At 39.4% G+C, this 27,955-nt stretch overlaps 1 protein-coding gene across 1 annotated transcript in view; it reads right to left on the bottom strand.

Moving 5' to 3' along the window:
- Positions 1 to 4,347: 4,347 nt before the first annotated feature.
- The window catches only part of Lurap1l (leucine rich adaptor protein 1 like), a 44,765-nt gene continuing 21,157 nt past the window's right edge, over positions 4,348 to 27,955 (bottom strand). The window contains exon 2 of the mRNA XM_075946098.1: positions 4,348 to 5,085. Within this exon, the coding sequence (XP_075802213.1) occupies positions 4,711 to 5,085 (375 nt within the window). The 3' untranslated portion in view covers positions 4,348 to 4,710. The remainder of the gene's footprint in view (positions 5,086 to 27,955) is intronic.

Below are 27,955 nucleotides of genomic sequence, written 5' to 3'. Positions count from 1 at the left end.
AAATCATTTGTGTTCTTATAATCCCTAGCTTTGGTTTAGAAAAACAAAAAAATGCACACATAAATTGTGTGCTGGTAATGACTATGGGTAAGAAAGGCAAAGTGCTCTGGACGACTACAGAAGAAGCTCTTTTATGAAAAGTGCTATTTGACCAGAGACCACAGAAAACTTTAGAAGTAGAAGAAGATGCCTACAAAAAATCTCTTCAGAAATAACTAAGAAGTGCAATGATTCTGAGGTTGGAATGTATATTTGAAACTCTTTATAGAATAAAAGTCATGCCTTTGAGGTTTTGTCATGAAACATAAGCTCTATGATAGAAGATGAGGTCAGGGATCAGAGAAGTGGCAGAGCTGATTGCATAGGATTTTATAGTCACTAGTAAGGATTTGGATTAGACACCAGGGCTCTAGATGGAACTCATACAATTTGGATCCTGTGTGAGGAAAGAGAGTTACTAAGATTGACTAGAAAGATTTGGGCTGAGAATTTTGTTTGGGAATTTGACAATAAGAAAGTACCACTTACTTAACCTAGGGAGATTGTGAAAGGTTGTGGATATGTTCAGAATGAGTTACATATCAGAAATTAAGGATAAAACTTATGTGGGCAGATGGGCATGAGAGAGTGGGGTTCTAGAAAGAGACTGTGGAATATGATATATGTTCAGAAACCTCAGAATGTTAAGGCCCTGCAAAACTGTGGCATTGAATAAAACTTCCAGACTGATCTTTTGGAAGAGAATAAAGCCTAGCACACTGAGGTTTGGAGATCAGTAAAATAAAAGGAGGGGGAGGGATAGCAGCAATGGAGTCTGAAGAAGCAGGCAACATAGAAAACGGGGAAAGTGGCATTCTGGATCCATGCAAAGATAGACTTTCAAAAGAGTGATTGAATGTGTCAACTACTGTTGATCTGTTAGTAGGTTCAGTATCTCCAAATTGCCATTTGTTCTCATGGATAAGACTATATTGATAGAGTTGTGGAATTATATATGCTTTAAGTGAAGTTATTTGTGGTGATGCAGATGCGTTATAATCCAGCCACCTGCAAGGAGTCTATACTGCATCTCTGAGCACAGAAGACTATTTAGAACTCTAAACTCTAACCCCATGTAGTGAAAAATAATACCAAAAAACATATTAGCATTGGCTTGCCTGAATTGCTTTTATTCAATTATTTTACTTCTATTAAAATAGATTAAGGTAACCCAGGCACATTCCAGTTTCTATGACAAAAATCAGTGTAGGCAGAATAGTTTGGAAAACATTGTTGATTTAATTTCTTAGCTCACTTCCCTATGATGCTAACAAAGACCAAATATCAGGCTCAAGATCAGAGATTGGTAATAGAAATCTTCTATAGGTTCATTCTTATGAGACCAATGGCCATTACTAGTCTTGTTTAAGCACACATTCCCCCTAGTGAAAGCACTGTTGTTATTTAAGTGATTCTAGTATCGAAAGCATACAATATGTGTTAGTTTTTGGGGGAAAAAAAGGAAGTCTGGTATGGTAGTGCACAGCTTTAATACCAGCTCTTGGGATGCAGAGGCAGGTGGGTGTCCAAGTTCAAGGCCATCCTAGACTATACCAAATTCCAAGATAAGCCAAAGCTACACAGAGAAAAAGTTATCTCAAAAGAAAAAAATGGAATAAGTCCTAAGATTATAAAATATTGAAAATCATTGGTAATGAGGCACAAAATGATCTATTCTACCACTGTTACTACTAGGTTCCTTATGATATAACATCCAAATAAAAACCATCCCATATGTTTCTCTCACATTGATTGTACTCTTGAGATTTTTCTCATTTCCTTGCTGAAGAAGGGATATTTACAGGGAGTATGGACAAATAGTTGGGAAACTTGGTTAGACAAGAAAGAAATAAAAGAAATTTGCCAGCCTGAGATCACAGTCTGAAGTTGTACCAAGAACTTGCTGGTGCATGACTTGTTCTAGGCGAATGGTGGGACTTACAGATGTTTGAATTTGCACTTGTGACTCTTCTATTGCTACAAGCCAACTTTATTCTTGTTAAGGATCGCCTCTTCTCTATGCTGTAGACATATGCTTACGTAGTTCATTGCCTTCTGCTTGAAATTCATCAGTCTTGTTTGGAAGAATGTGTCCTCTGTTGAGTAACAATGTATGCTCTTGAATTTTAATCTGATAATCTATGCTAAAAAATATTTTGCTATGATTACAGACTAAAGCTAAAGAAAAAACTCCATCAAATACCTTTTACTAAAGTGAAAATAAAAGTATACAGAAAAAGGGAACTAGATGAGGAAGAATTGGCAAGTGTCCAACTATTTCTGAGTGCCTTCTCTGGCTATGTGATTTCAAGAAAAAGCTTGAAATTGAAGTAGTTCACATTGGAAAATCTGGAGACACTGATTGCATGAAAACAGTTGGTTACATTTTTATAATTGTAGACAGATCTATATTTGCTCTCTCAACTACATTTTATTATTTAATATCAACAAAGAGTAAAAAAAAGAGCCATTGTTAATGAGTGTAGTCTTTAGGAACAACAGAGACCTCAGCCCAATTCAAGCCCAAAGCTTGACACTGGAGGAATCTGACATTCCCCTCTCCCACCACACACATAGCTTATATTCTATGAACTTCAGTTTCCTTAAACACAAATTGGCGGCAGTCTTCACCTCATGAGATGGCTGTGATGCTATAAGAATTTTAGGTGAAAATTTTACAGTGCAAAATATATATGACAGACTTTAATTTGAAATTGAGTGGTATGTCTTAGAGACAAACAACAAATTTATATACACAGAGAAAATATTTCTTGAATAAGGACATTCCTTGGTTGCAGTGCAAGGTCTTTTTGATTTATTGTCAAATGTTTAATGCGCAAACATGTATTATTCCTTAGGATACTTTGAAATCTTAATAAAGTTGTCTCACTAGAAATCATCAAGAAAAAATATATGGGAATGATAATGTGTATATGAATAATATGTATGGTGATAATAATATCACATCAAAATTAAGTGGGGGTACAGGGATGTCTTAGCTCTTATGAGCTTGGGCTGCTCCTTCGGTGGACCAGAGTTTGATTCCCAGCACTCATGTTGAGTGGTCTGCAGATGCCTATAATTCCAGAAGACCTAACATAGCTTGCATCACATGCACAGGTATCCATGTGCACATACCCACCTCAAACCCATATATATAAAGTAAAATAAAGTAAATGTCAAAAGGACGAAAAAAGTGTTTTGACTTATTGCACAAATGAAAATATACCCAGGTCATGTTGGTCTTAATAGTATAGTATAATGTTTTTGTTGTGCTGTGGGAATTTATTTAGTCAACAGCTTTTGGGGGTACTGGACTTAAAGGTGTGGTCTTCTGTCTGTGGGTTTGATCACTTTTAAAAGAGAGATGGGGCTCACTCTCTCTCTCTCTTGGGTGATGGTCAGCGATCTGATCACAGCTGCCAGCACCCACAGAGCAGGGGACTGTGGCGATTCTTCCTTGTTGTTCATGAGTGTTTCCCAATAAATATTTGCCACCCCTTTATCTCAGGCTCTCGTGGATTCACTTCCCCATGTTTACCCTACTCTTGGCTGTCTGACTATCTGACTGTACATGTTTATACTTTCTACTAGAATGGCAAAATATATACAAGCAAATATAGATAAAACTCCAACTATCTTTAAATTTAGGGCCTTTAAAAGAGTTTCCTGTTGAAATACTACACTTACTAGCTTCCTTGTAACCAGGCAAGGCAACTTCTGAAGGGAGGGGACTTTGAGATGGACCTTAAAATACATGTGGTAGTCATTTCCACCCCATGAGGCTACATCTTCGTCCTGGGGAGGGTTTCTCATCCGGCTGCCTGGTCCCACCATGTATGCGGCTGAGATAGTGCTCTTCACTGTGTGTCCACCAACAAGCATGGTCCTGCATAAGATCAGACTCACTTCTCTTTCGGGTCTTCCTGTCTCTCTCTCTTTTAAGCCACTCAGTGAAATCTCAGGGTCCATGGAAACTACTGTCAATGCTTCTTTGAAATCTAGTAGAGTCATACATATTGTAATGGAAGTAAACTCAAGATTTAAGTTAAACTCATTGATTATAAAACACCAGTCTACAATGTTAACACCAGTGTGGACTGACCCAAGTCTATGCAGTTAGAATCTTCCAAATGCCAATCACGTCGATGGACAGCATTGCTCATTACGCACTAAAATGTCTTGGCTTTGAATTAATGTTTTCTTTAGCCAAATATTTTGCTCAACTTATTATACAAACAGTAAAATATCTTCATATTTTCAGACACATAAAAATATCAAATCACTTAAGGACACAAGCAACAAAACGAAGTTATCAGACTTTGGTTTATTGTAAAATTAAGCAAAGTTTTTCTTATAATCCCTGACCCCTTGCTCTGAAAACAAAAGCGAAAACAATTATTGCTTATCCTTTCCCCTCTACTTATCTGTGCTACTATTAGAGGGGAGAAAGCTTATTATAATAAATAAAAATAAAGATGTAACAGAGAAAAATAAATCAGTCTAGATGAGAAATATTAGGAGCAACAGAAATATCATTAAGCAGTTTAAAAATAAGCTTCTTTAAAAAAGGTTGCCTTATTAAAATAAATCACACCAAAAATATAGCAGCAGAGAAGAAGGATACATACAAGTTAATTGCACACCAGTCCCATGCAAAAAACTGGGTCATTAGCCAAAGCAGTAGTACTCAGAATCCAACTTGGGATGCTTGTGCAGAGCCTGTGAGTCCTCTATGATGGAGCTGTCACTGAACTGATCCAAGTCTGAAGGGGTCTGATGCCCTGGTACATCATCTGCCAGAGTGTCCAGGTAGCTCCCTACAGAGATGCCATCCAGCCCATCACTGCCATCATGGAGGCTGTTGTAGCTGCCATGTAAGGAGGTACCCTGACTCTCCAGCAAGCTGCACAGGCTGCCACTGAGACTGCTGCCTCTGCTGGTGATGGTGGCCTTTTCTTCAATCATCCACTTGATGGACTCGATGCTCTCATTGATGAGGAGCAGCTGGCGCATGAGCCTCACATCAGTGGCTCTGAGGTTAACCTACGGCAGAGAGGAAGAGAAGAAACACATGCTAGTTATTCTATGTTCTAGCAAAATCTCAAATTTGCTTATCTTTATGTACTGAAATCCACAATTTAAATTCATGAAAATTTTTTAAAATGTTCTTCTTTCATTTTCCTTGTGAACTGATGGCTTCTGGTGGAAGTCAGAATCAAGAACTCACTTTCGCAATACGCATCAGTCTACCCGTGAGCAAATAAAGCTCCACTGAATTTCCAACTCCAATCAAACTTATTGAATACACCCCTCAAATGGCAAGTTTGTCTGTTAAAAAAATGCATTCTTCTTTTGGATAAACTAATACCTTATCTATATTTATATGGTACTGGGCTGACAAAAAAAGTGGATAAATGAAAGAATCCTCACTAGTTTTATAGAAACCTCTGCATATTAAATGATAACATGCCAAGCAATATTATGAAAAATAAACATTCATTAGAAAAACCTGGTTACAATATACTGCAGGAAATATCACTTTCATGTTCTTTTAAAAAGAAATAAAAACTGCAGGAAAGAAATGTTAAGAATACAGTAGAGACTGGCAATCTTTCCGACTGCCTCTCCACAAAGAATGCTGGATAATGCATTTGCTTCTGAGAACCAAACTGGGAGGCAGGGACCTGTGTGGCCACAAGAGGGCCTACTCACAGCCATTACAGTTTGAAAATGGATTCCCATTCCTCCACTTGGGATAGAAGCCAAAAACCTGATCATGCCAATTCTCTTTCAGAGATAGGACTAATTCAGATATGGAGGTCTCTAGACTTATCAAAACCATTCATTCTTGAGTGACTCACACCACAAAGAAAAAGAAGCCTATTGTCATCAGAAATTTGCTTTCATCCAAAAGGACTTCCTGCCGGGGAGTTAATTCATAACTGAAGGTGAACTTTGAGTTGATTGAATGTGTGAACAAACAGGAAGGGGTAAAATCTCTGGTAGATAACAGCTGGGGATAGTGCTGTGCGAACAGAGCCCTAGCCTAATTAAGTGCTCTGGGTTCAATACAAAGAGACAGACAGAGACACAGAAAGAGAGACAGAGAGAAGAAAGAAGAAAGTTCCATTCTAGAGTAGAATTTTCAAAACATAATGAAAATATAAGTATAAACACAGGAAGTACAAAGTGCGCTTCTAAAATACCTTCGATTCACTCAAATATTAAAGCAATTTCTACATATTCTCAGTGAAAGGCACAAAGGATAAATCCACACAGAAAGTAACAGGTAAAAATTGGTCTCAATGATATTTCCAAGCAGAAGGATATGAACTCATTAGGCCTCAAGTTGCTAATTATTTTATGGTGTTTCAATGACTTTGTAATGACTGTGACCAAGAAGAAGGCATTCTGAGAGTCCTTGTGTCCAAATTCACCCACATACCTTAAAAGCCATCGACATAGTTCAAAGTACAAATCATGCAAATATTTACAAATCATCAACAATGCACACAATCCACTGGTGAGTACAGAAAAACTCTTACAGTATTCTTCAGTAAAGCCTCTGAAGTTGAAGACATTTCACATGCCTATTAGAAGCATGGGGCAAGATTAGTGTGACCATTTCCCAACCACTTTCCAGATGGACAATAGACGTCTGTTCCCATATGTGTGCTTTATCCCAGGAAAACACCCAACTGGGTCCAGATCACCACTCTATGTCTCAATGTCTTCTCAATCGTTCAAGCGGACTGCTCCCAGTTACTAACTCTAGTCGCTTCTGCTTAGCCACAAGGTCTCTATGGTGCTTTGCATTTCTATCTCACAACATTGCTGAATTTTGTGCAGTTTTATACTATGACTGATTGGTGATAGATATCACAAATCAGTGTGCAGACATTGGTCTTTTCAATTAAATAACAAGTCCCTTAAAGAGCCATCCATACCATTCTTTTCTATTGTAAAATCATTCCTAAGTACTTTTAGAAAGTACTTAGGCATAATTTTAGATCTTTGAAATATCTTAAGACACTAATAAATTCATACTTCCAGAAACTAAATAACTCAAGGGTTAATATGTACAAAGAATACATTTTTTTGTCAGCAATTTTGGTCTTGTAGAGTGGTAACATCCCATTCATATTTTTCAATTTGATCAAGCAATAAGAATAAAAAGAAAATAGGCTATGAAAAAACAAAAGTTTTTTTTTGACCATAACGTGATTTAAGTAAGGAAGTCTTTTGTTTCTATGTGCAAAACATTCAGATGCTAATGAGTCATTGTATGGGGTGGGTTAGGAAAGTAACGTGGTTGAAGCCTGTTGATGCAGATAATGATTATAAATATAAGAGCATGTAACCCCGTGTGCTCTAGGGCAGTAAACAGTGTCTGCCAGATTGCTGGGTGTGCTGGTTTCTGTGGTTGACTGCTGCTGGTCCCTTCCAGGAGCTCTTGTCTGTTACACAGGGCCTTCTCCCAGAACGAAGGTGTGGCTATGGTATTGATGAGCCCTGGGAGTATGAGCAATCCACAAAAACTGAATCACAATGTTACTCCTGTCTCCAGTGGTTGCCCCGCCTTTCTATGCTGTGTAATTTATCTCAGTCTTTGTGATAACTGCACCAAGAACAGTGTAGCTTTGCCGCAGTGGCAGGAACCTGTGGGGATCTCAGCTGGAGTCTTGAGAGCCCCTTGACTTCATTCTAAGCATACTGAGAATTGGCCCTCATAAAGCTCTGAGCTTCAGTGTTACCGGAAAGCCCATTCCTGATTAATCATGCCCAGTCCTCAAGTCCAGTTACAGATTAAATTTCATGACTATCATTTCCTGCATATTTATGACTTGTTAGAGTTAATTAGCTTATTAATTGTGCATGAAGGGGTTTCAGAGTACAGAGGACTTTGACTAATCATCACCACTTGCTAAGACCTAGAACAGTGCCTGGCACATAGTACCTATTCAGTCAAGCTCTGTCCAATGACTGAACACTAGTTATGCTCCAGATTGGACCCTTGGTCAGCAGCCTGGAGCTCTGTGTGGGTTGGTGGTAATAAGGCTTGAAAGGAAGGAAAATCATCAGGAAAAAACATCCCAGGATTGACGCACTCCCAAGCATATACTTCTATTTCTATTCATTCTCAGCACTCTGGCACTGAGTATAGATTCTCCCAGGCTTAAATTTACAGAGTATAAGATAGCATCTCAAAGGGAAGCGGACTTCAAGCTGTGAGTCACAGTGCACACATGATTCTGTTTGCTCAGGGGCGATAACTTGTTCTAGCACAACACAGGTGTTCTGCAAATACCCAGTGAAAGGAACTGAACAAAGAGACCAAACAAACCACGTTTCTCCTCCCCAGTAAAAGTGTCTGTACTGACTGCTTGAAAGCCATGCCAGTATCGGGCCCCTTTCCCTCCTCACTCCCCACAACCTATCCTGATCTTTACAATTCCTGCTGTGTGCTTTGCCTTCACCCTGCCACTTCTAATCTTCGGGTTGGTGCCAAGTAAGTTTTTGGCCTCCGGGGAAAGTGCTGAAACTTCATGTCATTTCTAACAAGTGGTGGACTGGGTTGGTACAAAATTTGAAATGAAGAATCTACAAAGAACAACTATTCCTAAGAACAAAAATGTCAAGATCTGTTCTCTTCCGAACAATCCTTTTTAAAAAAAATTTGTTCATTTATTTATGTATTTATCTGTGTAGAGGGTGAGGGTGTACAAGTGTCTAAGACAGTAGTTTAAGTCATTCTAGAGTCTGTTCTCTCTCTCCACAGTGCGGGTCTCAGGGATCAAAGTCGGGTCACTGGGCTTGGCTGTAGTGTTTGTGCTGACGTTCTCCAGAGTATTTCATTGGTCCCACGTGGTCCTTCTCATGAGAAAGGAACCAGTCATGAATTAGCATGATGGAATCCAAGGAAGAACACAGTTACATTTTCAATTAACCAAAGAACTGAGGAGGCTGGAGAGATGGTTCAGTAACTGAGAGAACTTGGCTGTTCTTTCAGAGGACTGGATTTCAATTCCCAACATCCACAGGTTGACTTACAACCATCTCTAACTCCAATTCCAGGGGATCCGAGGGCACTAGGCCTGTGAGTGGTGCACGAGCACACATGCAAGAAAAACAGCCATACTTTCTTCATCCATTCTTCCATTGAAGGGCATCTAAGTCGTTTCCAGGTTCTGGCTATTACAAATAATGCTGCTATGAACATAGTTGAGCATATACTTTTGTTGTATGATAGGGCATCTCTGGGTTTTGATCCTACTGCACGTTCTGGCTTTGTGGGAGCCTAGGCTGTTTGGATGTTCACCTTACTAGACCTGGAAGGAGGTGGGAGGTCCTTGGACTCCCCACAGGGCAGGGAACCCGGTCTGCTCTTCAGGCTGATGAGAGAGGGGGAGTTGATTGGGGGAGGGGGAGGGATATCGGAGGCGGTGGTGGGGAAGAGACAGAAATCTTTAATAAATAAATACATAATAAAAAAAGAAAAGCAGCCATATGCATAAACGAAAGTAATATTCTCTCAAAGTTAGCAAACTGATCTTCAAGATGGTGATGTAAGAGGAATGCGACACACGGTACATGTCTGCCCTTGACATGATCTACCTGTGATCTGTGGGCAAACAAGCTTGGTGTGTGGGACTCCAGATTCCCCAAAACTAAGGAAAATCATGGATTTCTATTTTGTTTCCTATGAACCACAGGGCTTGGTATGGACAACAAAGCAAGTCCTGTGAAATAAAGAAGAATCCTGATCACTGAGACGCTTGTCTCCATTCCCCACTGAGGTTTGATTTCAGGCATTACTCTATAAGAAAGCATTACTGATCCTAAACTGCCACACTTTCCTTCCATATTCTTTGTCTTCCTTGAGGCTGTATGATAACTAAATCGTTTTTGCTATGAGGAAATCAGATGGGCCATAAGAAGACAGTGAATTCTTGCTCAAAAGCTCCAGCAAGAAATGTTAGCAAAAAACTTTTGGTTAAAACTGAAATTCTAATTTAACATGAATTATAATTAGCCTATCAGAAATTGTGTGAAAATAATTATTTGAATCCTCACCATTTGAACTTAATGAATATCATATTTATGTTCCCAGGCAAACATGTTTTTTTTACTTATTATTACTTTGTGAGTGCGAATGTCTGATGAATACATATAAATAAAGGCATGTGTCTGTCACAGCATGTGTGTTTCACAGCATGCATGTGTGTCACAGCAAGTGTGTGTCACAGCAAGTGTGTGTGCATGTGCATGGAATTCAGAGGGTAACGTGCTGGATTCAGTTCTCCCCTTCAACAAAGAGATCCAGGAACTGAACTCGAGTTACAATACTTGCATAGCCATATTTTTACTGGTTAAGCCTCTCATGCCCTTCCTTCCTTTCAAAGAGAATCTTGACCCTGTTGAATGAATCTTCCAAATGGGAATGTCTCACATTGCTTTGTCATGCTTGAGGACTAGGTAAGATACCTCCCATAAAGACCTCTATCTTTTCACCCTTTCATTTACTAATACCAAGTTCAGTAAACAAAGCAGGCCGTCTCCTAGTTATACATTCCTACTGTAAAACCCATGATACAATTCCTGAAAGAGCCAAAGCTATGGTATGAATTAGGAAAAGGAAAGTTCACTGCAAGTCCATCATGAAGTCTATGGGACAAGGGAAAGAGGATAGATGGGCTTTAATGCTATACTCTTTGCCTAGTTTCCAGCCAGAAGGAGCAATGAACATCTCTTTCTTTCTTTATCCCTCCCAATTATAGTTGGAGAAAGTATATGATTCTCGACAACACACTGTTAGAGTCATATTTATTTCCAACATTTTTATCATACTTATTTTACAGATATTTAAATTTTAAGCATGAATTGGAGGGATATTGGAAAGGTACTTGGAATATTACTTTTTCAGCAGCTTGGCCTAGCTTACGCATTTTCTTAGGGCTTCTATTACTGTGATAAAATGCCACGACCAAAGTAACGTGGTGAGCAAAGGTATGTTTTCACCTTCTACTTCCACTCACAGTCTATTAACAAGGAAAGTCAGGGCAGGAATCTGGAGACAGATAGTGAAGCAAATGTTGCAGAGGAGCGCTTCCAGGCTTACTTCTCAAGGACTGTTCCTTCTTACACACCCTAGGACCATCTGCCCAGGGGGTACCACCCACAATGGCCTGGGCCCACCTCCATCAATCTGGTAGAGTCGTTTGTTGATTGTGGTTCCTTCATCTCAAATTACTCTAGGTGGTGTCATATTGACATAAGCTATCCAGAAAATGCACGTCTCCATTGTGTGACCTTCTGGTACCTAATTCTGCTCCTTCTATGAATCACCACGTAATGATCTAACAATCACAAGAGACTTCCTGCCTACTCATGGTTGGATGCCCTGAGAGCTTTATTGATAGCTGTATTACAGAGCACATTTTTCTATCTGCCTTTCTCAGCAGCCCCATGAGGACACTGCTGTCTCTGCAGTCTGGGAAGATACTGTACCAAGTTTCCCTTCAGTGACTTTGGTTTAGAACCTTCAGGAGAAATGCCTGTGACCACACCCACCTTTCTCGTTTGGTTCAAAATTCAGAGCAAAATTTGTTTCTAACTGAAAAGGGGAGGGCTTAATTTTGAACTCTGACACCCTTTGTCAGCTTTGACAGCCTTCATTTACATTGCTCTCTGGTAGAACTGAACTGTAACTACAACAGTTTGTTCTGTTCCCAAAGCCTGATAGCTGAGCAATTTCCCCAATGACCACATTACTGAGGAAACACTGCCGTCAGTCCAGCTGACCAGTGACACTTTTGATGACACAGACAGCTGAGTTAGGTTATTTGAACGAAGCATGTGTGACTTCTCTAAACCTGAAAGCAGTTCCAGGACAAGGGCAGCTTATGAGTACTTCTCTGCTCCTTCCGGTGAGACTTCCCCTTGCTAAAGAGAGGTGCACAGCTTTTCTTTCTTATCTCATCAGGTTGTGCTCAAACTAATTCCTTTTTCCTATTCTAATAGACTGAAAGTCAGCTTTTTCAATTGTCTGAAGCACATCTGAGGTTAATGCAACAGACTGAAAATTACCTAAGCCAAAACTTCTTTAGAGTGAGTTAAACACGCCTCACATTCACAACAGAGAAGCTGCTCCACACAGAACATAGACCAGAAGGTTTTCCACTAACATCAATTATTCTCCATAGCCATCTTTTCCTTAAAGTAGCATTTCCAAATAAGGTTTAGGTCACAGGGTTTACTTCTCTGTGACTGTAGTAACCAGGTTTCTTTCTTTTTGTTTGTTTGTTTGTTTTTTGGTTGGTTGGTTTTTCAGGACAGGATTTCTCTGTAGCTTTGGAGCCTGTCTTAGAACTAGCTTTCATAGACCAGGCTCGCCTCGAACTCACAGAGATCCATCTGCCTCTCAAGTGCTGGGATTAAAAGTGTGTGTCCGGTTGTGACCAGGTCTCTTTTCTAAGAGGATGCAGGGTGGTATAATGCCAAGTATTCAACTACCAACCACAACCAATACACACATACACACTTATTTACTGCTGTATTGTTGGCTAGTTGATGCCAACTTGATACAAGCTAGTTTTCAGAAAGGAGGGAACCTCAACTGAAAAAACACCTCCAGAAAATCCTGTGGGCTGATGGTCCTGGGTTATATAAGAAAACAGGCTGATTAAGTCACAGGTGTGGTTGATTATAATAATATAGTCCCACTTTAACCCAGATTGGAGTATAATAATGGTTTTACAGCACACAGGGAGCAAGCTGGTAAGCAGCACCCCTCCATGGCCTCTGTATCATTCCCTGCCTCCAGTTTCCTGCCCTGTCTGAGTTCCTGTCCCGACTTCCTTCAGTGATGGACTATGATATGAAAGGTCAAGGCAAATAAACCCTTTCCTCCCCAGGTTGCTTTGGTCATGCTGTTTCTTCACAGAAATGGAGCAATGACTGAAACATCCCACCACTGTGTTGCAATAACAGATAATCAATTTATAAGGTGTAAAGATTTATTTGGCTCATGTCTTCACACAACACACTTTGGGCATGTGGCAGAATAGTACCTCACAGGGAGAGTTCATGGGAAGGAGGCCTATTTAACTTGCAATGGATGAGAAACAGAGAAACAGGTTGGGATTCCAGTATCAAGACACAATGCCCAGCAACACAATTTCCTTCTAGAAAGCTGTACATCATAAATATGTTACCACCTTCCAGTTCCGTGCCCAAGTCAGAAATCAAGCCTTTGGACACATGGACTTTTTGCATTTAAGAGCCAAACTCTACCATATAAATAAACAAATTATAAATTGAGTTAATATGGAAAATGAGTGATAGATACATTTGCAGTAACATACAAGGTAGCCTTTGTTACAAACATCTGATAACCAATTGCTCCTCAAAGAATGCCTTATTTGTTCTTGATGAACTCTTTGATGTGTGGAACCTACAAAGAAAGAATTGCTGACACCTCACTGATGCGTTTCTCGGTAATTATTTATCCTTAAATTCGAGTTACCTGTAGTTAAACTTTCTAGTACAGTAAAAGTGTTTGCATTAACACTGAAACCTGTGTTAGCCTTATACTGGTGATGTTACTGCTTTATCCATGATGTCAGCAATTTCTTTGGTGAACTGTATAACTGGTTTTGAATATACAACCAAGATTTCATGTCCCTTTTCACTGTAAGTAAAGTAACAGGGACATTTGAAAATGTATTTATTTTGTATTTTGTGTGTACAGATTTTTTGTCTGCATATACATCTATTACAGCTTGTATGCTTGATGCCTACAGAGTTACAGAGGGTAGGTTGTAAGCTGCCATGAGGGTGCTGAGAATTGAACAAAGTCCTCTAGAAGAACAGCCAGTGTTCTTAACCATTGGGCCATCTCTCAAACCCAACAAGGACATTTTAAAGTTTAGTCTTCAGTATTAAAATCATCTCTGACCTTTTAAAGTCTAGAATCAACTAATTAAAATGCAAAGACTTATTTATAGTGTTTTCCAGTTTTTTGTATATGCCTTCTCCTACCATGGCTAATTTCGATTTAGCAATGTGATGTCAGCAAATGCAGTTGATCAGTATTTGGAACACCTCATATAGAGTATTTTTATCTCTTAGATACAAACAGAAAGATTATATTTTTTATTTTGGGGAATTTCATATTTGCATCATTTCTACGTTTTGCCTACAATTGTTTGAGTGTCCCTACCCTCACCCTCTTAAATTCATGGATTCTTATTCTTTAATTATTAGTGTATATATGTATATATGTTACATATACTTATATATTCATATGTACCATGTATACATATAAATTTATAAGTACAACTTCTGAGTCCATTTAGTGTTAGTGTTGCCGTATATAATCTGTTAAGGACTGACCATTTGGGACTGGATAACATCAGGAGGCTCATCCCTGGGGAAGACTTGTTTTTCATTCCCATCATCCACTAATGTTGTTCATCTAGGAGGTGAGGCCTAGTAAATTTCTCCTATCCATGCTGGCATGTCAACTGATCTTTTCACTTTTTAGGTTTAATTTAGGTAACCATATTATTGAAATTCCATGGGTATAGCCTCCCTCTCATGTACAGAAGACACTTGCCTCAAGAATATAACTGAAGTAGAAGGAGTAAGATCATCAAGAAGTGGTTGAGTGCTTGCTAGCTTTGTATAACACTGATCTATAGGCATACAGCCATACCTAATGTGTTAATAGTGAGTCTGGCAGGAAGTTCTCAAAGCTCCTAAAAGCTTAATAAGCAGCTTATGCATCCCAAGAGGTGTTGGTTTTAGAATCACTGGGAAGATAAAGAAGGCTTTATTAATCTACTGTATTTTGCGTTAAGTACTTTTAGGGACTTTCATTTTATACCTTAGGAATTTTATCTCCAGATATATGATTTAAAAAGAGAATGCCCCTGTCTTGGGGAAGGAGAAGGAGGAGGAGGAGGAGGAGGAGGAGGAGGAGGAGGAGGAGGAGGAGGAGGAGGAAAAAGAGGAGGAAGAGGAAGAGGAGGAGGAAGGGGAAAGGGGAGGGAGAGAAGGAGAAGAAGAAGGAGGAGGAGGAGGAGGAGGAGAAGAAGAAGAAGAAGAAGAAGAAGAAGAAGAAGAAGAAGAAGAAGAAGAAGAAGAAGAAGAAGAAGAAGAAGAAGAAGAAGGAAAGAAGGAGTTACCTTTATCTTTACTACTAAACAGAACTTGCGATAAATGTAAAACATAATGAAATTATTAATGTTGAGGTAGGTACGACAGGCATTTGGGAGCCTGAGGCGAGATGATGGTGCCACCTGGGTTCCTCAGCAAAACACTGTCTCAAATATAAGAGGTCGTTTATGGAAATGGTCAAGTTCTATATGTGGATTGTTGTTTTAGTGTCAATCTGAGATCCACCTGATAAGTTACTGAGCTCCAGGCAATAGCCAGAAAGGGGAAAGCCCTGCCCACCATTCCTAGGCACCTCAGTGAGCCTGGAAGCACATTCTTGCAGAATTGAACCTAGAGATAACTGCAGTCCTTAGCCTCACCCCTGATCTGGACCTTGGTGGGAATCTGCTAGAATCTCTAAGTCAGGGCACTCAGTCAAAATGTGCTCAGACCCCTGACTCAAAGACATTCTGAAACAGTTTGCTTTTTGATGACTCTGAATTTGGGTTAGCACAGATCACTGATAAATAGTCACCGTGGCAATCCAGCCACACTTTGATCAGCAAGGGCCTGGAGGGCTTTCAGCTTGTAGATACTTAGGGAGAATGGTAGGCCACTGTGTCTGTGGCATGTTACTCTTCTAATATCTAACAGGTGGGTGTTTAACAACTGAGTAAGTAGTTAAGTATTTATCAGTAAAAACAAAGACTATTCTCAGTAAGGCAAAGTCAATATTTAAATAGCTATCTTGATTTCCCACGGGGCAAACTTTCTTACCAGAGAAGGCTGTTTCTTACACTGAGGTGTGATAGCGGAAAAAATGTTTGATATTTAGTGACACAGCAGATACCCTCAATGGAGATAACTCACATAATACTCTTGAATATAAATAAAAAGTGAATAATTATACTGATTAGCAAATCTAAACTTACATCATAACATTTGGACAGGATATGAAGAAGAATTTGGAACAAACTAAAAGATGAACATAGTGCCATTGTTGAATTTTCAATATTTACAATCGTCTTCTATTATAATTTTTCTTTCAAAATTATTCATTTAAGTTGAAAATTCACTTTGAGTTGGCCTCGAAAGAGAAAAAAATATGGAAGAAGCATGGGATGAGATAAAGTTCTCGTAATAAGTAAAATATAAACCAGAATTTTTTTATACATTAATTCACTTTCTTTACAAGGGGTGCCCTGTAAAATGATGGCTTTGCGTAGGAAATATAACTGAAGCACTGGCATCTTATTGTGGTACTCATTTTCAACTGTTGTTAGTGTTTTGGCCGCACCTGCGATCTGTTACAAAGCATGAGTCTCAGTCTTGTCCTGCTTTCCATACAGTGCCCAACACTAACTAAATATTTTCACTTGGGATTACAGGCAGGACTCTCCAGACAGGAGCAGTGCTGTAAGCCTCATGGGTGGAGACAAGGGTGGGAAGGGGAGCCCAGTAATAACACCTGCAATATTCCAGCACCCTCTGCAGTACCTCGACTTTCTGTTCTATTGATTTATTCAGGTCTCACCTTTTAAAAACAGCTCTGGGAATACTAAAAAAGAATGCCATTATCATAAACTTCCTAGGCCATATTTGTCAATATGTATGTCATCACACACACACACACACACACACACACACACACACACACACACACGCTACTGAAGCTGATTGATTGTTCCCATCGTGGTTCCAGTCTAACAAGTAACAAACAATAAGAAAAGAAGCTGAAGAAACTGCAGGCCAGCAACATCCTTAGAATAACCATAGCACTGAGGTCACAAGGCAAACTGAAGCCAGGAACACAAGTCAATAAAATCAATGCGTACAGAAACAGAAGTCCAGAAGTCCAGAAGCAGGCCACCCCAAGCCTGGACCTATGTCAGCAGCAGTGTTTTAAAGGGCAGTTTGTGAGGTGGGGTAGGCCTGGTAGCACCGGCCTGTGAGTCAGTCAAAACTGCTAGCCACACTTTCAATTTCACCTCCAGGAGTCCTGATGAGTTCCCCTGATCTCCTGGGTTTCGGGCAGGAAGAGGGACAGGAGTCCTGATGAGTTCCCCTGATCTCCTGGGTTTCAGGCAGGAAGAGGGACACTCTGCAGTTTGTACTCTCAGATCTTTCTGCTCTCCTTAAGCAGACTCTCTGTAAAGGAGGTTGTTTTACAAAGACTATTAAAGTTAGGTTTTCCCTAAAGCGTAACCTATTTGAGAGAGGGAAACCCCTCAAGTCAGGCTCACTACAGAACACTCTGCCTTCAGCTGCCATCAGCAAACCAGATACTAGTGTGTAACGCGCGGGGGTTAAGACGGAAAGTGCTTCAGACCTTTGATCCTAGTTAGGACTGCTGGAGAAAAGTGAGAGATAATAGACTGTCAAACAGGAGTCCCTGAGGAGGAGATTTCAGTCACTTGACACCACAGCTAGCATAAACAGCAAACAGCCCCACTCTGACTAAAGCTAACAGGGAGCCCCACTTAAAGGCCTCCATACCCACTTCCTTCTTCATCTTCAACAGCCACAGAAAACCAGAGAAGTCTAGAAACAGACCAGAACAGCATAAAAAACAAACACAAACAAACAAACAACAACAACAAAAAAAAACCCAAAGAGAATAAGGATAAGAATCTATGTTTTTTTAACAAACAATTTAAACTAGAGAAATACTTAAGTTCTGAAGGGAAGAGGGAAAATCAATTCTACCACAAGAATTGCATATCCACAGCATCACAGTGAAGGAGAATCAGATTGAAGTTTAATCAAGTATGGACTGTTTATTTTCCCCTTCAACTTCATGGAAAGCCTTCACAGTCCAGGTCAGACACAGCCAGCCTCCCCATAACCCACTAGCAGGAGAAAACTTAGCAGACTTTGACTGTTGATAGGAGAGGCATGGAGTGGTTGAACAGCAGCCAAAACAGGAAAGGTTTTCTTTTGTTTTATTTAAGAGCTATTAAGAAGCTTAACGTTAACATTACCAAGAGACTGTGTGCCACTGTGGTAATATCCACAGAGATAGCAGAGACTATCACCCCAACTGAAGAACTTCACGTTCAAGAAATAAACCTTATTACCTTCATTTTTATCCTCTGGGCCTATTAGAGAAGACCAAAAACAACTTAATAAGGTTATTTTTATCATAGGCTTTTAAACTTTATTGGAAATAGACTTCTGAATCTAAACGTAAAATTTCAACATATCCTCAAATGATTCCCTAAAACAGATTAAGGGCATGATTTGATTGCCTAGGTTGATTTTTCTTCTCAGGTAATCTGCTGTTTACTACCAATTTGGCTCAGACTTACAGGGTCATAAGTGAACTTGGAAATTTGTGTCTCAAAGATGTGCAAATAAATGACTTCTGCCAGGATTATCTCAAAAATTTAAGTTTTATTGCTCTAAGGGACATTTAACGGTTTCATCTCTAGATGAGGCATTTGATCTTAAATTTTTCCTGAGAAAATATATAGCCACAGTACATTTATCTAATTTTGTTTTGAATGAACTTTTAACTAACAATTGGTTTTTCCACTTTACATTACATTGGTCTTTCTTTCTTTCTTTCTTTCTTTCTTTCTTTCTTTCTTTCTTTCTATCTTTCTCTCTCTCTCTCTCTCTCTCTCTCTCTCTCTCTCTCTCTCTCTCTCTCTCTCTTTCTTGTTTGTTTCTGGTTTGCTTGCTTTGTTGTTTCCAATCTACGCAGGCCCATGCTTTACTTAACCCTGTGATCACATCAGGTCCATTTCACAACTAGATAATGGCAGGTTTTAATTACACAGTCAAGTACGCCTCAAAAACAAAATGTGTGTAAACAGTCACTTACAGCAGTTAAGGAATATTGCGGCCAGGGAGTCTCACATTCTATACATCTTCAGGGGTACCTAAAACTGATATTCTGGTTTCATGAAGGGATGACTTCATGGTCTCTGTGGGAAGACAGAAATCTGTCTAAATAATATGGGAGGCAACAGTGGCTATAGCTGGTTGTTCTCTTTGTCTGCTTGTCAACTTGCTAAGGTCTGTGAAGAAAACATTCCTTTTCTGCTAAAATGGAAAATAACCCTTTGAAGTCGGTGGCCTGTGTTTTCTAGTGTACTGTGCCCAAGACCATGAAAATGAGGTTTCAAGTTCTATATGTGTCTGTGGAATAAACTGAAAAAATCTTTTACCACTCATTAATATCATTATGACATGCAAGACCAGCCAGATGGATTAACAGGTAAAAAGTCCCTTGTTACATAACATCTGACTCAAAACCCATATAAAAGCATGGATGCGCGTGCGTGCGCACACACACACACACACACACATTGATGATGATGATGATGATGATGATGATGATGATGATACAATAAAAAAACATTTATGGAAGAATATGGTGGGCAGGAGAGATACCTCAGTGATTAAGAACAATGGCTGCTTTTCCAGAGGTCCTGGGTTCTATTTCCAGCACCCACAAGGCACCTTACAACCATCTATAACTCAAGACCCAGGGCATCTAAGGCTGTTTTCTATTGATCCTCAAGAGTGCCAGGCACACATGTAGTGCATTTACATACATACAGGCAGAACACTCAGGCACATAAAATTAAAAAGTTAACATACCTTTTTTTTTCAAGTGTCCTAACTTCAGATTATAGCTATTTATTGTTTTCAAGTACACACGACAGTGTTTTAATAAAATAACTAAGTCTACTCCAAGAATCCTTCCAATTTTCCTTTCTAAATATAAGCCCAAATTGAGGGGGGACTAGAATTAAAAAATTTCTTTCTTAGCCAAACTTTTCTTGTGTTCTCTGGGTGCAGGGCCCTCCATGAAGACAACTAGACAGCAGCCAAAGAAAAATCATACTGTAATCCAACAGAAGGATTTGTAAATAACAAGAGAGCTAGATGTAGGTACCAGGTTGCCCAAATCCCAGCTACAAGGAAATAAAAGAAGAAACAAAACATAAATATATAAATGAAATAAAATTTGAAAAAGCCAAGACACTTCCTGGAGAACTTCTCGGCAAGCTTTTCTTCTAGATCACAGAAGTCTGGCCCTTGGAATATTGATTTCTTCGTCCACCCTTTCCATCCCGATGGCTGCCCTCACTGCGCCGTAGATGTCCTCAGCAAAGGCTTGTTTTATGTCTGTGTTTCCTGTCCTCGGCCTCTTTTGAAGAAACACGTTTGTTCTTATATGGTATCCACTGATAAACACTGCGAGGAATCTTATGGGAACTGACACAACACAAACACAGGTGGCTTCAGCACAGTGCAGATGATGCTGAGGGAGCAGAAACCAAGGAATCGGGGCAGTAGCCTAGCCAGTGACTGTCAAGTTAGTGTCTCCTGGTCTTCAATCATTGTTAACTAATTTATCTATTCCTCACCTTTTGTTTGATATAAAAAGCCATTTCAATTACCCAGTACAGTGATACACTGAATTGAATACTTCAAGGTAGCTAAGGAAATACATCTTTTGGTTAGGAACAAGGTGAATTCCATGAGGAAAAATGCAGACTGAAACTGCTCATTCATTCCCAGCCACTTAGACCCAAAAAACGACACAGAAACTACTTTAACTCAAGCACTGTTTGGCCAGTGACTCAGGCATATTTCTAGTAAGCTCTTACATCTTGAATTAACCCATTTCTATTAATCTATATCACAGTGAGGCAATGGCCTACCAGTAAGGTTCCTGCCTATGCCTCCTTGGGCAGCTACATGGAGTCTCTCTGACTCCACCTACTCTCTCTATATATGCAGAGAGAACAGAAATAAAAGCAACCCACTTTTTTTGTAGACTAAAACTGCTCATTCGTTCCTAGCTACCCAGACCCGAATAATCACACAGAAACTATTTTAATTGAAACACTGCTTGGCCAATGAATCAGGCATATTTCGAGCTAGCTCTTAGATCTTGAATTAACCCATTTCTATTAACCTATACAGCACCACAAGACTATGGCCTACAGGTAAGATTCTGGCATCTGTCTCTTTCGGCAGTTACATGGCATCTTTCTGACCCTATCTATTCTCTTTCTTTATCTCTGTGTGGATTTCCTACCTGGCTTTATTCTGCACTGCCATAGACCAAAGCAGCTTCTTTATTAACCAATGGTAATAAAACATTCACATCATACAGAGGAAATCCCACTTTTCTGTTTAAAGAAAAAGAAAGATTTTAACTTTAACATAGTAAAATTATGTATATAAGACAGTTATCAAGTAAGAATTGTAGTTACATATCCTTAGACTCAAATTTTGAAGTCAAGATACCTTTGGGTTAACTTTGGTAAGTTGGTTTAACTTAGCAGCCCCCAGAATCAATTGTCTCTCTGCAGTCATAAAATTTAAAGAAAACACAATAATAAACATAATCCAGATTCTCAGTGTATATTCCATTTTTACATGGCTTATTTTTTTACTCCTTTAATTGATGACTGTCTGTCTGTACTCTTTTCTATTACTTTTACTGTCTCTTTAAAGACTTTGTTTTATATCTTAAAACCATTTACTTCTTCTTACAACTATCTATACTCTTTTTTCCTCTTACAAGCCTATTTGCATTTTTTTAAACACATATGATTTGTTTAGAGATTTATTTCACTTTTGAATTTGATATATGTCATGTGGCTATCTAGACAGATACAGTTCCAGCATAAATAACCTGTAAATAGATTTAAAATGGAAGTGATTTGTGCTTTGCTATGTATTTACTTCTAGATTGCTTTGCAATCCAAACATCCATTGGCAGAGTAGTTGAAGGCCTTGTGGAGAGAGCATAACCTTGATTTTAGTTTTGTTGTCTCTAGTAGGATACTCATGACTTAAATCACCTCGTCTTCTCACGCTTTCATTGTCCTCTTTGATAGATAAGAATGCTGAAGATCATTCTTAATATTACCTCTATCCCTAAAGTTCCTTGACTTTCAAAAAAAAAAAACACTTGTTAGAAGTACATGGCCATTGTAGAGTTTGCGAAGAAAAGGGAAGGATTCTCCCCTTGCTCCATAAGACATCAGAATGAACTGCCATTGATTCTTGAAGAAACTATTGGAAAAAAATTTATACATAGATGACGATTTTCTGAGGACAGTCATGCACAGAGATGTGAAAAAGTGAACGTGCGACATATATTCAGCCCATGCATTGATCACGCAGCCAATCCATTGTTCCCACTGCAGGACACAGACAGCAACCTATACTAAAGAAATAAGTGAGAGAGGAAGGCAGCATGTGCAGAGAACAGGAGACACACTGTGTCACGGAGGAAAGAACTCATATGGCGGGGACATCATTTGAGTTGAGCCTAAGGAAAATAACCACTTGCCCAGAAATACAATGATCCTCCTTTTGTACTTAAAGCTGACAATCCATCTGGAAGAGCCAAAATGTACTGTGTGGTAAGAAGAGTGGGAAAGCCTGAGGTGGGGCCATGCCGACAGCTTGTTTACATGGAGAAGCTCCTTGCATTTTCCTGCGTAGTTCTTTATTAATATATTGTTATTATTATTAAAATTTTATTAAAAATTTTCACCTCCTTTCTTCCTCCCTTTTCCCTCCCATTTCCCCCATCCCCCTCCCCCTCCCTCTCCAGTCCAAAGAGTAGTCAGAGTTCCCTGCCCTGTGGAAAGTCCAAGGTCCTCCCCCCTCCATTCTGGTCTAGGAAGGTGAGCATCTAAACAGCCTAGGCTCCCACAAAGCCAGTACATGCAGTAGGATCTAAACCCAGTGCCATTGTCCTTGGCTTCTCAGTCAGCCCTCATTGACCACCACGTTCAGAGAGTACGGTTTGATCACATGCTCCATCAGTCCAAGTCCAGCTGGCCTTGGTGAGCTCCTGCATAGGTCTTGATTAGAGATTTGACTTTGCTGTGCAGCAAGTTGCTGAGTGAACTCCCTTGGAAAGTGTGTTTCACTGTGCAGGGTTTTATGAGCATCTCAAGCCCATTCATTCTCGTGGGCAAAAATGCACCAATAGCAATAGCAAAGGACATTAGAGAAAACTGATTTGGTCGTGTAAGACAGGGATTTAACAACTTCTGCTTAAATTGACAAGGGCCCCATTTTAATCAGGTCTCTGTAGAAGGACGGCTGACTCTTCAAGTGCTGCACGCCAAACTGCACGTAATTACCTCATTCTCCGGAGTTCAAAGTGACAGGTCCATTCTGAGGGACTGGGATGGGAATAAACAGAGGTTTAATTTGCACATGAGAAGAAGCAGCAGGCTGCTTCCCATTTCTCAGCTGGGGTTTGAAAACCAGGGCAAAGCACTTTTGGAGGCTGACACTGAAAGACCTAGCCCACTGACACCAAATTCTTATTCTGATCTCCATTTCCTCCCCATGCACTCAACCTTGCTGTCCCTAAATTCTCATAGACAATACATTCTTCCTCTTGAATTGTTCTCCCTTTGTGTGTGTGTGTGTGGGGGGGGTATTCTTAAGTTTCTCCAGTTTATGTCTTTAAAATAAAGAAACCAAAAAACACAAAGGATATTGTGACATGACTTCAAATGCAGTGAAGCTCACCGTTCCCAATCTCAATTTCACATACATTATGTTTTAATTGAAATTTTGAAAACTGTTCTTTGTTGAACATGGCTGTGTGTGTCTCTCATCCCACCTAGTTAGTAGGCTGAGACCAGAGATGCTGACTTTAGGACTGCCTGGAACCTACAGCAAGATCTAGTTTCAAGCAAAAAGGTAAAAATAAGATTTCCTTGGGGCTGGACAGGTGGCTCAGCGATTAAGAGCACTTGACTGTTCTTCCAGAGGTCTTGAGTTCAATTCCCAAAAACTTCATGGTGGCTCACAACCATTTAAAATGGGATCTGATTCCTTCTTTTGGTGTGCATGAATACAGAGCTCTCACATACATAAAATAAACGAATAAATAAATCCTTAAAAAAAGATTTCCTCTTTAAGTAGCATCCTCATACCAGCCTAATGAGATGGACACAGAAAAACTTTATTAAATGGTCAAAGGTGAGTTTAGGAACACATTTCTTTGGTGCTCCTCTAGAAGCCACAGGGGCACAGAGTGTTCTGTAAACTTAGAAACAGTTAATTCACCAGTCCCTATCGGCATAATTCTCAGTATTCTCAATATGAAGCCATAGCCTAATGTGAGGCTTCCTCCAGGAGCACAGCTGTTAGAGCTCATGGAGTCGTTCAAGTTTTTGGATGAATGGGCCTACGAGGACGGCTATATAATAATTATAATTAAGAGAAACATTTCTGACTTAAGCAACTCACTAGAAAATAGTTTAGTACTAAATATAAGAATTATGATCTTTATCAAGCTGTAAAAGCTCTAAAATTTTTCTGTTGTTTTATGCCTTAGAAGTCACAATTAACTTTATGCCTAGAAATTATCTAAAATAAGAGATTTTAATTTCTGTTTGAACTTGACATGAGAGATATCTAGAGACATGATTTAACTGTGCAAATTACTAACACATCAAATATTCCAATGATTTACTAGGCATGGTTTCCACATTTTTAGGAATGTACACAACCACTTCCTCAAAATCTAAACTCAGTATTGCCAAACCCTTTTGAGTTTTCAAGTGTAGATGAGCTAACACAAACCTTGATATCATATTAAAACAAACAAGCCTAGTTTTGGCTTCAAAGGACAGGTTAAAATAGCATTCTTCCATTAGTAGGTTTTGCATTTCTGTCCGCTGGACAGGTTACTTAACACTTTCTCTACATCAGCTCTCTAACCCACGTAATGACAGTACAGTGGTGGAAGTGCATGAGATACTGAATGCAGCCTGTGCTCAATGGAGTTTAGATAATTTCATTGCTTTTGAAATTGCAGCTATGTGGGACCAATAAATCCACAGATTTAATGCACACAAGGACTACAGTCAATAATACAATATGGCATACTAGAAATTTGCCAAGAGAGTAGTTTCAGATGATCTTGCCACAAAAATTTCTCAAAAGTTAGCATTTGAGATGTGTTAATATGCTTAACTTTGTAGTGGCTTAACTATATAAGTACAGCATCCTCGTCACCACCTTAAATGTAAACAATACAAATTATTATGGCATAAAATTTTAAAATGCTTGGCATGTTCAAGGAAGATAGAATGTACATTTATATTTATTTAAAGACCGACTCTGTGTAGACTGGGCTGGCCTTCTGCTGCACCTGGCATGAAAACGAATGCACCAAATTTTGTTTCTGATAAAAATTTGGTTATTCAGTTGATCAAGAGTCTTATTTAAAAGTTGACTTTAGCATAGTAAATATATCCAATCAGCTGTGTATCAACATACCTTTAATCCCAGCACTTGGCAGGTAGAGGCAGGAAGATCTCTAGAATTTGAGGCCAGCCTGGTCTACGTATTGAGATCAGGTCAGTCAGGCTACATTGTGTGACCCAATCTCAAAAAACAAGAGAGAGAGAGAGAGAGAGAGAGAGAGAGAGAGAGAGAGAGAGAGAGAGAGACAGAGAGACAGAGAAACAGAGAGAGACAGAGAGAGAGACAGAGAGACAGAGAGAGAGACAGAGAGAGACAGAGAGAAGAAACAAAAAGGAAAAAAGGAAAGAGGGGAGAAAGGGAAGATGGGAGAGAGAAAGGAGGAGAGAAAAAATATGCCTAATCCTTATACTTAAGGGACGATAGTTTTCTTTATAACATTTAAATCTAAACATCTGTTACCCGTGACACTATATTGCTCTGAAGATGTACATGTCTGAACTGGGTTGATAAATTCCTAAGTGTTTCAATGAAACAATGAGAAGATGGCCTACAGCTCAGTTTAGAAATTGTAGATTACTAATGCTAAATAAAAAAAGCATAGTTAATGGTGGAGTTGGACTACTGTATTTTATGATACATGTATAAATTCTGGATTGATGATACACTGGCAAGGGAGCTTAAGTTTCTCTAAAATATTTTGATGATACCTTAATTGTAGAAAGACAATAACTTCTTCAAATAGAAACAACTCTAGAGACTGGACATAGAACATTCCTGCATGACTCTACTCTGTTATATATTATTACATGCTTGCTTTAAAGGAAATTCAACAAATAACAAGCAGGAATCACTCCTCAGATTTTAACAATGCAGAAGAGGAATAACAAAGTCTTCACAATGCAATTACTGTCTCCACAAAGGTGGCTGAGAATACAAATACATTTCTGCTTTCTATTCTTAGCCGCTAATATTGCTAATTTCTGACAATTGCCACTGCCAGATTAAATGCCTCACAAAGAGCTGTTCTAGCACTACAAAATAGCATCCATTCAACGTTAATTCATCGCCTCCAGTTTTGAAGGCCCGCAGATGACGATGATAAAAGCAGATGTCTGACATATGGTAACAGATGGGTCAACACATTTTAAAGAGCTGCTGGGAATAGCATGATTCACTTTTCTCAATTCATATAAAAAATAGGTGAAAAGAATGGAGGAGAAGCAATCCATGCAAGGCAGGCTTAATGGGCTCTTAGTTTTCCCACAGTTTTTATGTGCCCTACAAAAATATGGGACCTGCAATTTGCAGGGTATTTCATGTCACTGTGTTGGTCTTATCCAGGTAGAAAATTCATAAGCAAACATCAGAGAATGGTAAACAGGAACTTGCTACACCTCTGCAGAATATGTCAGTTGGTGGCAAGAATTATTAGACCAGATGGTACATGATATATTCATCAAGACATGTCCAGACCTCAGCTCCTAATTCCAAGTACACAATTCTTGCTCGTTGTGATTCCCTAGTCTAGTGTGACCTGAAATTTTTCATTTGTAATTTTACACTTATACATGCCCTTTATTATAATGCAGACAAAGGAAAAATTAATTTGTAAAAAACTGACTCAACCACGATACTGCAGAGACACCTTCAGATAGAAGTCTGCCCAGAGAAGCAACATTACATTACTGCTCTGGAAAAAGGGAAATTCCACTATCACTTGGAGGTGGTTCCCCAGTAAATAAAATGAAAACAAAAGGTGCTCACACTGTGAGAATTGAATGGCTGAATTTTGTTATGTAGCATTTTTCATCACATAGTAAGCCATAATGTCAAATTAATAAGCTTTCTCTTGAGTATAAATAGAAGAAGAGGAGGAGGAGGAGAAGCAGGAGGATGAGGAGGAAGAAGAATAAGAGGAGGAGGAGGAGGAAGAGGAAGAAGAAGGAGAAGAAGTTGCTGTTGTTTTGTTAGGGTGTCAGTCAAATAAAAACTTTTATACAAAATCCTTATAGAATTTCCTAAATCAAACCAAAACTGCCATGCTTTCTTCACATTTGAACACAGGAACGAAAAGAGCAAGTCCAACAACAGAAGCTCATCTTTCATACAACTGCTCACGGGAACATGAGCTGCTTTTATGGCAATTAAAATCGTGGCGGGCACAGCTCTGAAAAATCTAATCTGTATTGTATCTAGACTCCCTGACATCAGTCAAACAACCTGGTTCTGTTACCAATGTCTCTCCTGCTTCCGGAAGATGATTACAAACTGAACGCGGAACTTGTCTCGGCTTTGCCTGCGCTGCTTCAATAGAGCGAGCAGACTGTGATGGCATTTTTTTCAGAACCAGCAGGCTCAGCTGGGCTGATTCACAGTTATCAGAGTCCACTGTGAGAGAAGCAGGGTAAAGGGGCACCTGCCATGATGTGCTAAGTTCTGCTCAGACATAGTTCTGCTCAGTACAGTCCAGCTGATGGCAGGAGTTGGGGTGTTCCGCCAGCCATGCACTGCTGAGGCAGTGGAGCGGTGTATTGTTTTC

The sequence above is a fragment of the Microtus pennsylvanicus genome, chromosome 13, assembly GCF_037038515.1.
Source record: "Microtus pennsylvanicus isolate mMicPen1 chromosome 13, mMicPen1.hap1, whole genome shotgun sequence".
NCBI classification, from domain to species: domain Eukaryota; kingdom Metazoa; phylum Chordata; class Mammalia; order Rodentia; family Cricetidae; genus Microtus; species Microtus pennsylvanicus.
Note: the sequence above shows the minus strand (reverse complement) of the source record. Positions and strands in the feature narration are given on the sequence as shown.